This window comes from Lontra canadensis, unplaced genomic scaffold (assembly GCF_010015895.1).
Source record: "Lontra canadensis isolate GAN:19392208 unplaced genomic scaffold, GSC_riverotter_1.0 scaffold107, whole genome shotgun sequence".
Taxonomy (NCBI): domain Eukaryota; kingdom Metazoa; phylum Chordata; class Mammalia; order Carnivora; family Mustelidae; genus Lontra; species Lontra canadensis.
Genome location: NW_022631101.1, coordinates 1,564,575 through 1,578,702, shown reverse-complemented (window position 1 = coordinate 1,578,702; position 14,128 = coordinate 1,564,575). Strand labels below are relative to the sequence as shown.

At 52.2% G+C, this 14,128-nt stretch overlaps 1 protein-coding gene across 2 annotated transcripts; it reads left to right on the top strand.

The window, feature by feature from the left end:
* The first annotated feature begins 273 nt into the window (after positions 1–273).
* On the top strand, positions 274–8,342 carry RTN2 (reticulon 2). 2 transcript variants are annotated; one of them, XM_032839433.1, is made up of 10 exons: positions 274–461; positions 2,145–2,189; positions 2,308–2,778; positions 2,885–3,145; positions 5,515–5,722; positions 6,067–6,205; positions 6,345–6,414; positions 6,551–6,597; positions 7,553–7,611; positions 7,835–8,342. In XM_032839433.1, the coding sequence occupies exons 1-10, from the start codon at positions 428–430 to the stop codon at positions 7,914–7,916; spliced, it is 1,416 nt and encodes a 471-aa protein (XP_032695324.1). In that variant the 5' UTR covers positions 274–427; the 3' UTR covers positions 7,917–8,342. The 2 variants fall into 2 exon arrangements, with proteins under 2 accessions (XP_032695324.1, XP_032695325.1); XM_032839434.1 differs by lacking the exons at positions 274–461; positions 2,145–2,189; positions 2,308–2,778; positions 2,885–3,145 and adding an exon at positions 3,680–3,819.
* The last annotated feature ends 5,786 nt before the right edge of the window (positions 8,343–14,128 follow it).

Genomic DNA, 14,128 nt, shown 5'->3' with positions numbered 1-14,128 from the left:
GCGCCTCTTTCCATCAGGCCCCGCCCTTCAAACCTCCTTCCGCGCCTTTTCCTCCCAGTAGTATAGCCTTGCTCCGCCCCTTTCGTAGAAAAGCCACGCCCCCTCCATTTCCCCTCTGTGTTTACCCACGCCCTCCCCCCCCACCGCCCTTAGGTTCCGCCCCGCTGGTCCACTGGCCCCGCCCCCGGCCCAGCGCTGCAGTGCTTTCCCAGCCGCGGCCCCGCCCGCCCCCGCCGAGCGGAGCAGAGGGCGGCGGCGGCCGCGGCGGCTGCTGCTGTTGCTGCTGCTGCTGGAGCGGCCCGGGAGGAGGAGGCGACGAGGATGGCGGCGGCGTCGTGGGCGCGGCGGAGATGAGCGCCGGCGGCCCCAGGCCCAGGGCGGCGTGGCCGGAGTGGGCGGGGGTCCCGATGCAGGCCGAAGGAGGGCCATGGGGCAGGTCCTGCCGGTCTTTGCCCACTGCAGTGAGTAGGGGGAGGCTCAGGCCTGGTGTGGGGCCCAGAGGCCCGGGTGGGCTCCTTCCCAGTAACCCCTCCGTGCAGGGTCGCGGGAGAATTGGGATGGGGGAGGAGGCAAAAGAGACAAAGGAAGCTCTCCCCTCCCCCCCGCAGTCTAGTGGCGATGGGGGCGACTTGACCCGGAGGACCTGAGTGAGTCAAGACGGAGGTGGGGTGCACTGAGATAGCTAATGGGGGTCGCGCCTGACTCTGGGATATGGCGCCGGACCCCACCCAGAGATGAGTATGCTCTCCGGGAGCTGTCCCTTCGCCCTGGTGCTGGCCGCAGCCAGGGTGGGGGGGGAGTTGAATGGAGGGGTAGAAACAGGATAGAGAAGAGGGATTTAACCACCAGCCTCCATCATCCATCTTCGCATCCCACCTTCGTTTTCTGCCCAGACTCAGGCTGCCCCGACCTCGCCCAAATTGTCCAACATCCTGCCCCTTGGAAACAGCCATCCCTGGGTTGGGGCCAGGACTCCTGGGTCCTTACTGAGCTTTACCACTAGTAGTAACCCTGGAAGACACCCATTCTACCCTGGGCCTCCGATTCCCCAGCTGCCAAAACGAGGTGGGGGGCGGGAAGGGCATCTGATTTCAGTTTCCAAACAGTATTGAGCATCTCATGTAGGCAAAAGCCCCCAGCTAGCTCTGAGGGGCTAAGTTCCACAGTTGAAAATACCTTATCTGATCCTCGTGATCTCTGAGACCAGGGCTCTAACTCCTCGTCTAACATTTTCTGTCTCACACCCCTGTGGTTTCCTCAGCTAAGAATTTCAGCACTCTCAGGTCTGGCCACTTGCATGTCCTAGGAGTCCAGATGCCAAAATTCTAAGCATTTGTTATTTCAGCATTAAGCGTTATCATCCCAACATTCTAAAATCTTGTCCTTACCTGGGCTTGCAAAGGAAAGCAATACCTGATCCTTAACACCACCACCTTCCTGCCCCCCTCTCTCACCCTTCTCCCTCCCAGTCACTCTGTTCCAGTCATTTCTTCTCACCTCTCTGTTGCTCAGATTTGCCAGGGATAGTGCCTGCCTCAGGGCCTTTGCACTAGGCTTTTTACTCTGCCTGGAAGACTCTTTCCTAGACATCTGTATGGCTCCCTCATTTCATTCAAGGCTCTATTCAAATGTAATCTTACCAAAGAAGTCTTCCTGACCACCCTATCTGAAAATAGCACCCTCTCACTTTCTCTTCCCTCACCGTGCTCTATTTTTCCCCACACACATAGCACCCAGCATCATATATGTATGTATTGTCTTTCTCGCCAGGAGAGTGTAAGCCCCAGGAGGGCAGGGATTTTGTCTGTTTTGTTCACATTTGTATTCTCAGTCTAAAACAGTGCTTGTTACAAAGTAGGTGTTCAATAAATGGTTTTTGAAAGAGTGAACTAATTGAAACCTCCTAAAATTCCTAATTTGAAAACTCCTGAGATTAAGATTCCTTGATTTGAATTTATAAGGCTGAGCTTCTGGTAGCACTATAGTAAGGTTTTACAGTCTGTATGTAGAATGTTCTAAAGGTCCTGTGATTCAAATATTCTAAGATTCCTTAATTCGGACCATCCAAGTTTCCAGGACTGGCACACTTCTGTGATTCCGACAGTCTAAGCTTCTAAGAATCTTCGATTCTTTCCCTCTCGCAGAAGAAGCTCCGTCTACAGCGTCCTCTACCCCTGACTCCACAGAAGGTAAGGGTGGGGGAATGTGAGAGCGGGACTTAAAGGGGCTCACAGCTGGGAAGGGGAGTGAAGAGAGTGGGTCAGCGTCCCGCTTAGAGTAGCTCATACCCTCCTTTGCTCACTGCAGGAGGGAATGACGACTCAGATTTTCGGGAGCTTCACACAGCCCGAGAATTCTCAGAGGACGACGAAGAGGAGACCACGTCGCAGGACTGGGGCACCCCCCGGGAGCTGACCTTCTCCTACATCGCCTTTGACGGTGTGGTGGGCTCTGGAGCGCGCCGGGATTCAGCTGCACGCCGCCCCCGGCCCCAGGGCCGCTCAGTCTCAGAACCGCGAGACCCACTCCCTCAGCCCGGCCTGGGCGACAGCTTGGAGAGCATCCCCAGCCTGAGCCAATCCCCCGAACCTGGGCGCCGCGGTGACCCCGACACTGCCCCTCCGGCCGAACGCCCCCTGGAGGACCTAGGGCTCCAGCTGGACCAACTCGGCTGGGCAGCCCGCGGAGCAGGGTCCGGAGAAGACTCTGCCACCAGTAGTTCTACCCCACTAGAGGACGAGGAGCCTGACGGGCCAGAGGCTGGAGAGGCTGGGAAAGGTGAGATGTCAGAAGGTGCTGGGACCAAAGCCACAAGGGGTGGGTGGTCTCTTCTCAGGGCACCTCCAAGGTGAAAGCTCACAGCGTTCTCTTTCTAACGCGCCAGAACTGGACCTACAACTTGGACTCCCTCAGTCCTCACCGCCGCCGGAAGTCTTGACTCCGCAGCCCAGCCCCGGCTCTGGAACCCCCCAGGCCGGTACCCCGTCCCCACCCCGATCCCGGGATTCGAACTCTTGTCCTGATGAGCCCTCGCTGGACCAGAAGGAGGAAGAGCCGTGGGGGCATCTGGAGCGGGAGCCAATCACGGGGCAGTGCCTCGATAGCACGGACCAATCAGAATTCACATTGGAACCACTCCTTCTAGGTAAAGTGCCTGAGAGAAGGTACTCCCTTGGACTATAGTTAAGGTGGGAGGGTTGGAATTTAAAGGGACCAACCTCGTGAAGGAAGTAAGAGTGGAAAAGAGGAGGTATTGCTATTGGCTAGATATAAGCTCCGCCCTTCAAAAATATTTTCCCGTTTTCTAAGGTTGCCATTGGCTCTTTATGTAGTTCTCCCTCTCACTTGAGCTGTGAGTCCGCCCTTGAGCATTGGGATTGGCCGACGGCTAGAAAAAAACAATCCCTCTTTTGGAGTGCTCCTCCTAGAGGCTGATTTTGGACAGGACAAACCCCTGAAAAAATAAGGCTGTCTTGTAGTTGTGGCCATGGGACATTTACAAGTAAACTCTATGCCTTTTTAAAGCGCTATCCTTCCCTGACTGCATCCATTGGCCAGTTGCAAATAGAGTCCGCCTTCCTCTAAAATACGCTTACCCTCCGCCGTTGTGATTGTAGACATCATTGCTTTTGGATGTTTACAAAGAGAGCCACCCCTTTTTGGAGCTGTCCCCACCTCTATGGAGAGCCATTGGCTGGGTACAGAGGGGCCCCGCCCCCTACTCCCTCCCTCCGGGTTCCACTGAAGTGGGCAAAATCCCCGAGAAGTAGCAGTGTCCTGTCCTCAGCCTCTCACTTGGAGCAGAGATGGGGAGTAAAGGTGGGCTTGCGGAGAGGGCCGGTGGGACCGGGGTTGGGGGATGGAGCAAACGGGTCCAGATTTTCTCTCATCTCCCTCAAATCTGCGGGTATGTTTCCTATTGGTCCCCGATTCCCCTGAGCTTCAGGCTGAAGCTGGGGGGTTGTGGGGGTGTCTAGAGAGGGAGTGGAGTGAGCGTGGGGTCCCCTCTCCCCCGAGCCGAGGCTTTGGGGCCCAAGAGCAGGGAGGGCCCCCTCCCCCAGTCTCAGGCCCAGGCGGCGCTGTCACTCAGGACCCGGACAGGCCAGCACAGCTGCGGGCCAGGCACCCCCCCTCCCCCCAGCGTGCCTAAACTTAGCCCCCGCCTCAGGCGACCCGGCCCCTCCCCCTCCCACTGGCACAGGCCTTGGGGAGGCTACAAGGGAGGGCCCCGCGTGGCGGGTAGGGGGAGGCCTTCCCTAGTTAGAGGTGGATGGGATGGTGTGTGTTAGAACAATACAGAAGTGGGGGAAGTCAGACCCTGAGGAGGACCCGTCAGGACGGGTCAGAATTTGAGCAGAGTGAGGGTGGGGAGGTGTGTGTGGAGGGTCTGGAAGGATATTGGGCTCCCAGCTCAGGGCTGAGAGGGGATCACATTATTGTCAAGGTTGTTAACGTTTAGATGGGCAAAATGAAATATGGGAGGGGCACCCAGCTGGCTTAGGGGGTAGAGCCTGCGACTCTTGATCTCCACTCTTGATCCTGGGTCCTGAGTTCAAGCTCCACATTGGGCACAGAGCCCATTTAGGGGGGAAAAAAAAAGAAGAAGAAGAAACATTGGAATCCAGAGGTCAGGGCTCAGGTTGGGCTTGTGAGGTGAATTTAGCATCTCAGAAAGGGTTAGAAATTTGAATCAGGGCTTAGAAAGGAGGATGTTGTTATTAATACATGTAGGACTTAGAAAAGAGCGTGTGGGTGGGAGTATCAAGAAGATACCACTTTATACTTGTTAAGTTGGCAAAAAAAGAAAAAGAACAATAACACCCATTGCTGGGCAGGATGCTGGGAAAAGATCATGCTCAAGTTGCTCATGGAAATGAAGATTGTTAACAGTTTTGTTAGTAAACAATCTGTTAGTATTTATGATGTTCAGAAACACAGAACTATTCCACCCAGTGATTTCTCTCTGGGATTCTATCTTTGAAATAGACTCTCTCTGCAGGAAGATAAGAATATCTGTAGAGGGCTGGTGCTTGCAACACTGTTGAGGAATGGGGGTTAAGAAACCAAGTGAATGACCCAGCAATAGATAAATGTTGAATGAAATGAACGATGGCACAGCCACATGACAGAATATTGTGGAACCCTTATAAAGAATGAATCAAGAGCTCTTCCAACTACCAAGGATGGACTTCTAGGAGGGAAAAGAGTGGGTTGTGCGTGAGGCAGAAAAGTGTATAGATGATTACATTTTTCATAAGTAATGACCAAAAATTGTATCCACACATGATATATAAGCAGGACTTGCTAGACAGTTAACTTGGGTTTTCTAGGAGAAGAGGGGAAGCAGCTGGGAAGAAAACAAGATAATCAGAAATCGGGAAATTGAGTTCAGGGGCAGGCCAGGTGTGTCCAGAGGTCAAGGTTCAGCCCTGAGACAGGAAGTGGGAGGTCAAGAGATCAGCCAGGCCAGGTGCAAAGCCCAGCCTGAGCTCCCGGCCCCCTCTCCTTCCACAGTGGCGGACCTGCTGTACTGGAAGGACACAAGGACGTCAGGAGTGGTCTTCACTGGCCTCATGGTCTCCCTGCTCTGCCTCCTGCACTTTAGCATCGTGTCCGTGACCGCCCACGTGGCCCTGTTGCTGCTCTGTGGCACCATCTCTCTCAGGGTTTACCGAAAAGTGCTGCAGGCTGTGCACCGAGGGGACGGTGCCAACCCTTTCCAGTGAGAACCCCTGGCCCCTGACCTTGACCTCTGTCTGGACCTCTGTGTTGACCAAAGGGGTGGTCTGACCCTTGACCTCCAGTCAGGCATGGCTCATGCTGACCCTGACCCTTCCTGTTCTTGTTTCTGTCTAACCTGACTCTGATCCTGACTTTCCAGCCCTAACCTCTGATCCTAACTTCTTAACCTTAATCCTTGATCCCGTCTCTTGCCTCTGACCTTGGCTGTAGCCCACTACGTCTGGCCATCTCCTCAAAACCCTATTTCTTGCCCTTGTCCCAGCCACACCCCTCAGCCTGGGCTGGTCCACAGTTGAGGTGTCTGACACCCCTTTGTCCTCCCAGGGCCTATCTGGATGTGGACCTGACCCTGACTCGGGAGCAGATGGAACGTTTGTCCCAGCAGATTGCCTCCCGAGTGGTCTCTATGGCCATCCAGCTGCGGCATTTCTTCCTGGTAGAAGACCTCGTGGATTCCCTCAAGGTGCCCCTAAAACCCCCACTCCCTCCTGGGTTCACCTTGCTGCACCTGGGGGGTAGGGAAGGCCATTGCTGGGGAAGTTCACAGGCCTAGGGAGGGCCCTGTAGACTCTGCTGACCCTGACCCTGACCCTCACCCCCAGCTGGCCCTTCTCTTCTACATCTTGACCTTCGTGGGTGCCATCTTCAATGGTTTGACTCTTCTCATTCTGGGTGAGCTGGGAAGGCTGTGGGGGGTGGGCTGGGGAGGTGGGTCATTGGGGTTTGGTGGGAGACAGGGTTCTAGATGGAACTGTTAATCCCTTGGGAGGACCCTGACACACCCCTCCCCCCATTTCTGTGCCTACAGGAGTGATCTGTTTATTCACTGTCCCCTTGCTGTATCGGCAACACCAGGTGGGTGTGACAGGCTCTCAGTTGGCAGTGTCCTGGCCAAACATGGGTAGTCTGACTAACCCACTTCCCCACCCCCCAGCCAGTGTCCTACTGACAGATGTCCAAGCCAGAGACAGGAGGATCAACCAGTATTTTCCCCTCCGGAAGAGTAAGGTCTGATTGACAGATGTCCCAGTCAGGCACAGGTGTGTCCCAGGTGGTCTGCTGTGGATCTTCCTCAGTGCAGCTAAAGTCTAACGAATATGTCAGCAGCCAGAGAGAAGTGTTTTGATCGGTGTCCCCTGTGCAGAGCCAGGATCCAAATGACATGCCCCAACCCAAGGCAGGTGCTCTAACTGATGCTTTCACCCCGAAACTGCCAAGGATGGTCAACACTGAGTGGGGCAGCTGTTGCCCAGAACACGGAGAACACCGAGGCCAAGTGACATATATCCCACCCAGAGACTGGCAGATGGACTGACGTTCCCTTCTCCCGCACAGCTGAGACCCAAACAATACACATGCCTACCAGAGAGAGTACGAACTCCCTCGTGTGCTGGAAGCCCCAAGACTCTCAGAGTTGGTCACACTGTGAATTAAACTCATGTTTAAGTCAATCCACGCAGGGACTTGACAACCAACACCAATGGCCCACACTCTCACCTGACTCACACACAGACACACGCACGTACAACTCCCTTGAAGATTCATCGTCATGCTCAGGAAACAGAACTTACTGGCAAATTCCTGTGTGTCTGCCTGACGTCATTCCCCACACAGAACTTGGCCCAATGTACTGACACTTCAGCTTGAACTTCTGACTTCCAAGACTATTTTATCAGGCTTAGAGTTGAAGGTGGAGTAATGGATCGCTCTCCCCAATTTCTCATTTGGTGTGGGGTGGGGTGTAGGAAGCAGCCTCCTGAATGAATCAGGGAGAAGAACTCCTCCAATCTCTCCTTCTTGGTCTCCCCAGGCCCAGATGGACCAGTATGTGGGATTGGTGACCAATCAGTTGAGCCACATCAAAGCTAAGTAAGGGCATGGGATGGAGATGGATGGGATGGGGACCGGGGAAGCTCAGGAACTTTTTTCCCAGATATTACCTGTCTCTAAATCTCTTGGGGAGGGCAGGGGCTGGGTTTGGCCACTCAGGTCCTCCACCCTGCCCCCCACCCCCGTCCAGATTTCCCCTTAGTTCTCTGATTCCTACGGGTCATTTGCCCTCCTCTGTGACTCCCACTTGTTTCTCCCCCAGGATCCGAGCTAAGATCCCAGGGTCCGGAGCCCTCGCCTCGGCAGCAGCCGCAGTCTCTGGAGCCAAAGCCAAAGCCGAATGAAAGGGGTGTCTCTGCCTTCAGGACGCCTGCCCCCATCCCCCGCAGCCCTCTGCCTAATTCCATCTCCCTTCTATCCCCACCCTCCCTCCGCCTCCACCCCCGCCCGAGCCATTTCCCCGGCGGGTGTCTGGATCACCCGCATCAGGGAGTTTGTGGGAATTGCCTGAGCGGCCAGGACTGCATCTCCCGAGAGGCTCTGCTCTAGGAGTCCCGGAAAGGCGAAGCACCTTGGCTGCGGCGCCTGCTGGGACTTGTAGTTGCCTAGATAGGGCACCCGCCCTGCACTTCCGTGACCCCGCCGCTGGAGGCGCCGTGAGAGATTGGTGTCTCCTGGACGCCACTGGCCCCAAAGCCAGGGCTTTGCATGGGGCCCAGGGGAGGCCTGAGCTTGGATTTACACTGTAATAAAGACTCCTGTGGAAAACCCAAGACCTCCTGTGCTTCCAGCCTCCTCCAGCTTTCACCTTTCTGCACCAACAAGCACCTAAGTGCTATTCCAGGAGGAACCTTCCCCATCTATCCAGAAGGAGCTCCCTCATAATCTGTCTATATTATGAAATGATTGAGGGGAAGAGGCCAAGTGACCCTCCGTCCCAGGGCTAGCCAAGCCTTTGACAGCTGTTTTCCGTTCCTGTGCCCAAAGCAGACATCACTAGTCGATCCCCACACTCTGCCCACATGGCAGCCCTCTTACTGGAGCCCCAGATCCGTGCCCAGGTGCCTTCTGGATGGCTCCCTCCACAAACACATCCAAACCTTTAATTGTCCTATCTCATTTCCAGCTCAGGGATGTCTGCTCTGCCACTTTGTCATCAGGCTAGAGACCTCAGTGTGGGTGGCCCTGGATTCCTATTTCCTCAGCCCCAACATCTAGTAAGTCAGGAGACGATGCCTATCCTCTCTCTCAAATGTCTCTCATCCCACCACTTCTCTCTATCCATTTACCATGGGACTGAATAAAGGGCCTCGTGGCCTTTCTGGGCCTCAGGTTCCAAAACCTAGGAAGAAAGGAGGCAGGAGACTGGGTTCTTTTTTTTTTTTTTTAAAGATTTATTTTTATTTATTTATTTGACAGAGATCACAAGTAGGCAGAGAGGAAGGTAAAGAGAGAGGGGGAAGCAGAGTCCCCGCCGAGCACAGAGCCTGTCGCGGGGCTTGGCCCTAGGACCCCGAGATCATGACCCAAGCCAAAGGCAGAGGCCCTAACCCAAAGCCCCCCCCTTTTTAACATTTTATTTATTTACTTGACAGCACAAGCAGGGGGAGCAGTAGGCAGAGGGAGAGGGAGAAGCAGGCTCCCCGCTGAGCAGGGGGCCCAATGAGGGACTCAATCCCAGGACCCTGGGATCATGACCTGAGCAGACGCTCAACCAACTGAGCCACCCAGGCGCCCAGGAGACTGGGTTCTAATGACCCACAGAACTGGATTTGAATCCCAGCTTCACTACCTCTCGGCTGTGTGACTTTGAACAAGTGACTTCACCTCTCAAGGCCTCAGTTTCCTCAAATGGAAAACTGTTACCATAACCAGATAGATGTGGAAAGCCCTTGGCAAAGGGCCTGGCATATACTAAATGCCCCGTAAACAGAACCTGCTTGTGAGCTATGACATTGTTTCCCAAATCTCGGTCATCCCCTCACGACCCTCAGGATCTTTCTGACCCTCGTTCTGCTTTTCTTCTAATATTTCCCTTTAAATTGGTTAATTAAAAATAAAACAAATGTCTTTTAAAAAGAAATGTTACTTCACCACCAGGGAAGTCCGTATCACTTGCCAGGAATAGAAGGTAACAGTAAAAATAAACACAAAACTATTAACATTTAAACTGTTTGTTCATGCATCACCTAAAATCATCACACTTGCCTCTAGCGACGCATGTCACATTTTAGGAGACAGATAATGATGTTGTAGGACTAGTAGTTACAGCCCGTCTCTGTGTGTGTAGGGGTTGCCTAGCAGCAGCTATGGAACAAAAAAGAAAAAAGAAAAAAAAAAGCCCTTAAGGGGGCTTCTCTTGGATCTAGATCTGCTAAGCAGGGACTATGCTTTCAATTTCCAAATTAAAAAATAGCGAAATTTCCAAAAGATGCTTTTATTCACACTTTCCATAAGATAGTGTTGCTTTGTAACGTAGAATGGAGGGGGACACCTGGCCAGGGGAGTGTTCCACCCCTCATCTTAGGATTCTGAGTTCGAGCCCCGCACTGGGAGTTGAGATTACATCAAAGTAAAATTAAACAAACAAACAAAAAACTATTAAAAAAAAAAAAAAGAAAAAGATGGAGGAAGAGGGACTGGTTGAAATTATGGGGCCAAGAATGGCTAAAGCCCCTAAGTCCGTCCTTGGCTTCTAGTGAGCCCACCCTCACTAGAAGCTGGAAACAGTCTAGAGTTTGAAACAGCCTTTATTGAGTGCCTCCCCACACTTTTATATCCATCTGCGCACTGTGATTCCTCTAGTGAAATCAGCTGTACGAATCTTGTTTTCCAGATGGGGACCCTGGGACTCAGAGAAGGATAATGTAACGATCTTATATTCACCCTACAAACATTTACCAAGCATGTGCTAAGTTCTCAAGCACTCTTTAGGCAGTAGGGACTCAGAAACAAGCCAAAACAAAGTCCATAGTTTCGTGGACGTCATAAGTCCAGTGGGAGCAGACAGAGAATAAGCAAACAGATGTAGTACATGGCGGGTGGTGCTCAGAGGGAGGGAGAGAAGCCCATCAGGGAAAGGGGATGGAGTAAGAGGACTTGTTATTTTATCAGGGAAGACTTCACCAGGTGGTGGTATTTGAGCAGAGGCCAGAGTGAAGGAGGCAGTGAGTCAGTGAACGTGTGGGGGAAAGGAGTTTCAGGCAGGGGGATCAGCAAACACAATGGTTCTGAGAAAGAAGCACTCCTGATCCTGGTGTGTGCAGCAGGAGCTCTGTTTGCCAGAAGCCAAGTAAATGAGCAGAGCAAACTAGGAGATGGTGTCAGAGGAGGGAAAGGAGCTAGCATACAGGGATTTTTTTTTTTTTTTAAAGAAAGATTTTATTTATTTGACAGAGTGAGAGAGAGAGCGCACAAGCAGGGGGAGCTGCAGGCAGAGGGAGAGCGAGAAGTAGGCTCCCTGCTCAGCAAAGATCCCAGTACCATGGAATCATAAAAAGGCAGACACTTAGCGGACTGAGCCACGCAAGTATCCCAGTATACGGATTTTGTAGGGCTATGGTGAGAACTTTGACTTTTACTCTGAGATGGGAGCCCTGGGTGGGTTTCATGTGGTCTGGAACGATAGCGTTGTCAAAGGATCCCTGACTTAGGTTATAGAGGGGTCAACTTTTTTGAAATGACAGGATGGCACAGGTTTTATTCCCCCAGGTGGATAGGCTGCGTGAACTGGGGTACGGTACGAGCCGTTTCTAAGCGTCGGTTTCCTTGGCCATAAAACACAGGCAGAAACTGATGATCCCTAGTGTCTTAAGCTCAATGGGGACAGAATTTCTGTCATGCCGCTGCCTAGAACAGTGCCTGGGCTTTAGTAGGCGCTCAAATATTTGAATGAACCTAGGACTCTGGAGGTCGTTGAAGTTCCAAAAAGGAACAGCAGGTGTCGCACCAGCCCCATAACCGCCTACCGGGAATCTCCGGGACTGGGCTAAATCAAACTCTAGCAGGAACTAGCTCACTCGAACTCGGATTTTTTCAGAGAAGGGGCTTCTGAAATCCGACTTATGACTTTCTCCTCTTAAAAAACAAACTTCTCACCTGGAAAAAAACGGTTTCGGACACTTTTACATCTAGAAGCGAGGGAGCCCCGTCCTCGAACGCCGCTTCCCAGCATGCGCGGCGCTATGCAAATGCAGGCGGTTTCCAAAGAGAGGATGATTCATGCCCATGCAAGAAAAAGGTAACATTTTGGAAGGATATATGTCGTAGTTGGGGAGAATTTATAGATATCGGAGTCAATAATATCACACCCCACCAAATTATGTGACCATAACTGTAAAAAGATAACAGTTTTTGAGTTTTATATAGCTGTATGGGAGCGTTTTCGCTTTGCCCGGATGATCCTCAGTGGTCTGGGGTGCAGGCTTCAAACCTGTAGCTGTCTAGCGACAGAGTGGTTCAATTCCACCTTTCGGGCGGTACCGCTTGTCCTTTTCATAGTCCCGTGAAACTGGACAGTAGAGTAGGTTGTTAGGGAGAAGGTCCCTCCTGCCGAAGCCAATCATCGTTGTAATCTGCTTCACAGATCAATCTCCGCCCCGCCGGTCTCATTTCCAATGTGGAGTATCACTTTTACTGGGAGTATCAGATGATTCCAAAAGATGATGAAAGTCATCCTGGATCTCTCCCCTTCGCTTGCTTATTCCCCCATTCAATCATGTGCTCACTCACGTATTTAATCACGCATACACTTATTCATAGGTCAGATACTCTATTCATGCCTTCATTCATTCATTCATTCATTCATTCATTCACGCACTCATTCAACAAGTATTTGCTGGGTGCCAGGGGCTGGGAATACAATGTTGATCACAGCCCCCGCCCTGGCCTCATGGTGTTCTCAGTCCAGGGAAGGAGATAAACATTCAACAATCATTAATTACATATTTAGTGAACAACTGCAAAGATGGTAACTACTGGGAAGGCAAGTATCGAACTTAGAGGCCATCTAATAGGGAGACCTGAGCCCAGGTCGGATGTCAGGGTTACATGTGGGCAGACACTTGAAGGATGAGAGGGGATGAACCAACAGAAAAGGGGAATATTCCAGGCCGGGGATCAAAGTGGCCCCAATAAGAGCAGTAAGGATAGTGATGACTGCACCTTCCTCGCTCTGCACTCGGCATGGGCATGCATGAGCTCCCTGGTTCCTCATAGCCCCATTCTGCAGCTGAGAAAACTGAGGTTCACAGAGATGAAGCTTCTTGTCCAAGGTCACCCAGCTTTGGTAGGCTCTCAGACTCCTGGCCCAAGCTATTTACTACTTACTGCCCCGTGCTGTCTTTCTGAAACTAGCTTTTCACTAAGTCCTCTCTGTTCTGCCTCCTACTATCTTTTCAATTCCCATCCTCCTCTCTGATTTCACAGCCCTGCCCCTGTTCCAGGCTTCCTCACCCTAGATCAGTGTCCCCACCCTAGAACCTCCCTGGCCTCCTGCCCCAGTCTTGCCCCTTTCTCTGCCAGCTACCCTCAACTTAGTGGTTAAAGCTGTCTTTCTAAAGCACAAGACTGCCCCTAACTTTCTTGCACTCAAACCTGCTATGGCTCCCCAGTGCCCAAAAGAGATGATCTAAATTCTTAGTCTGGAATTTAAGCCTGCAGAATCTGGTCCTTGCTGAACAATTTCTCCATACCTTTTGCTCTGTGAACCTCTAGCTCCCTTACTATATCAAGCCCTCTCCCCACCAACCTCTTTGTGCTCACTGCATCATTTTCTATCCCCTTCTATGTCCTCTGTGTAGCCTCCAGGACTCAGCTCAGCAGTCCCTCCTCAAGGAAGTCTTTCCTTGCCTCCCTGACCAGGTTACGTGCCCCCACTGGGCTCATGGATTCCCCCAACTCTGTGCCCTTGAGATCATCCCCGACAGATCTGAGTCCCTCTCTGTACTGTGAGCCCTAGGAGGGGAGGGCCTGGAGATGTCTCAGTCCATGCCGTGTCCCCAACACTGCCCAGCACTGGGGTGGGCACACAGTAGGTACTGAGGAAATGTTTCCTATTGATTAATAAATTAAATGAGACGGTATCTTTGGTTCAGCCCATTTTAGGTGGACCCCTATAAGTTCATAACCCAGAAAATATGATTGTCTGAAAAGCAAAAGGAAATTCATCTTCAGTGTAAAGTGGTCCATGTTTTTGTGTCTCATAAAACCCCGAGGACTGATAGGCGCTGCCTGAGCTTTGGTCCTGTGGGATGTGTGCTTCAAATTTCTCGATCTGTTCACCTTCACTCAGGTCATCCCCAGCCCACAGGGTCTGGGTGAGTTCCTCTGTTGTCAAGAAACTCCAAAAAACACCCTTTGGCATTTCAGGACCTCTTGCCCACTGTTCTGCCTCATCCCCTCAGAGAGGAGGCAGACCCTGTAGGAAGTCCTCTGACTCCCTACCCTCCTCTGTCCTGTTGTCCTGCTGTAGACTGATTCACAGGTGGGAGTCTCACAATGTGTTGTGTGGGGGCGAAGCCTCCTCATCCTGAACAGACCCTACAGCTTGGCAGAC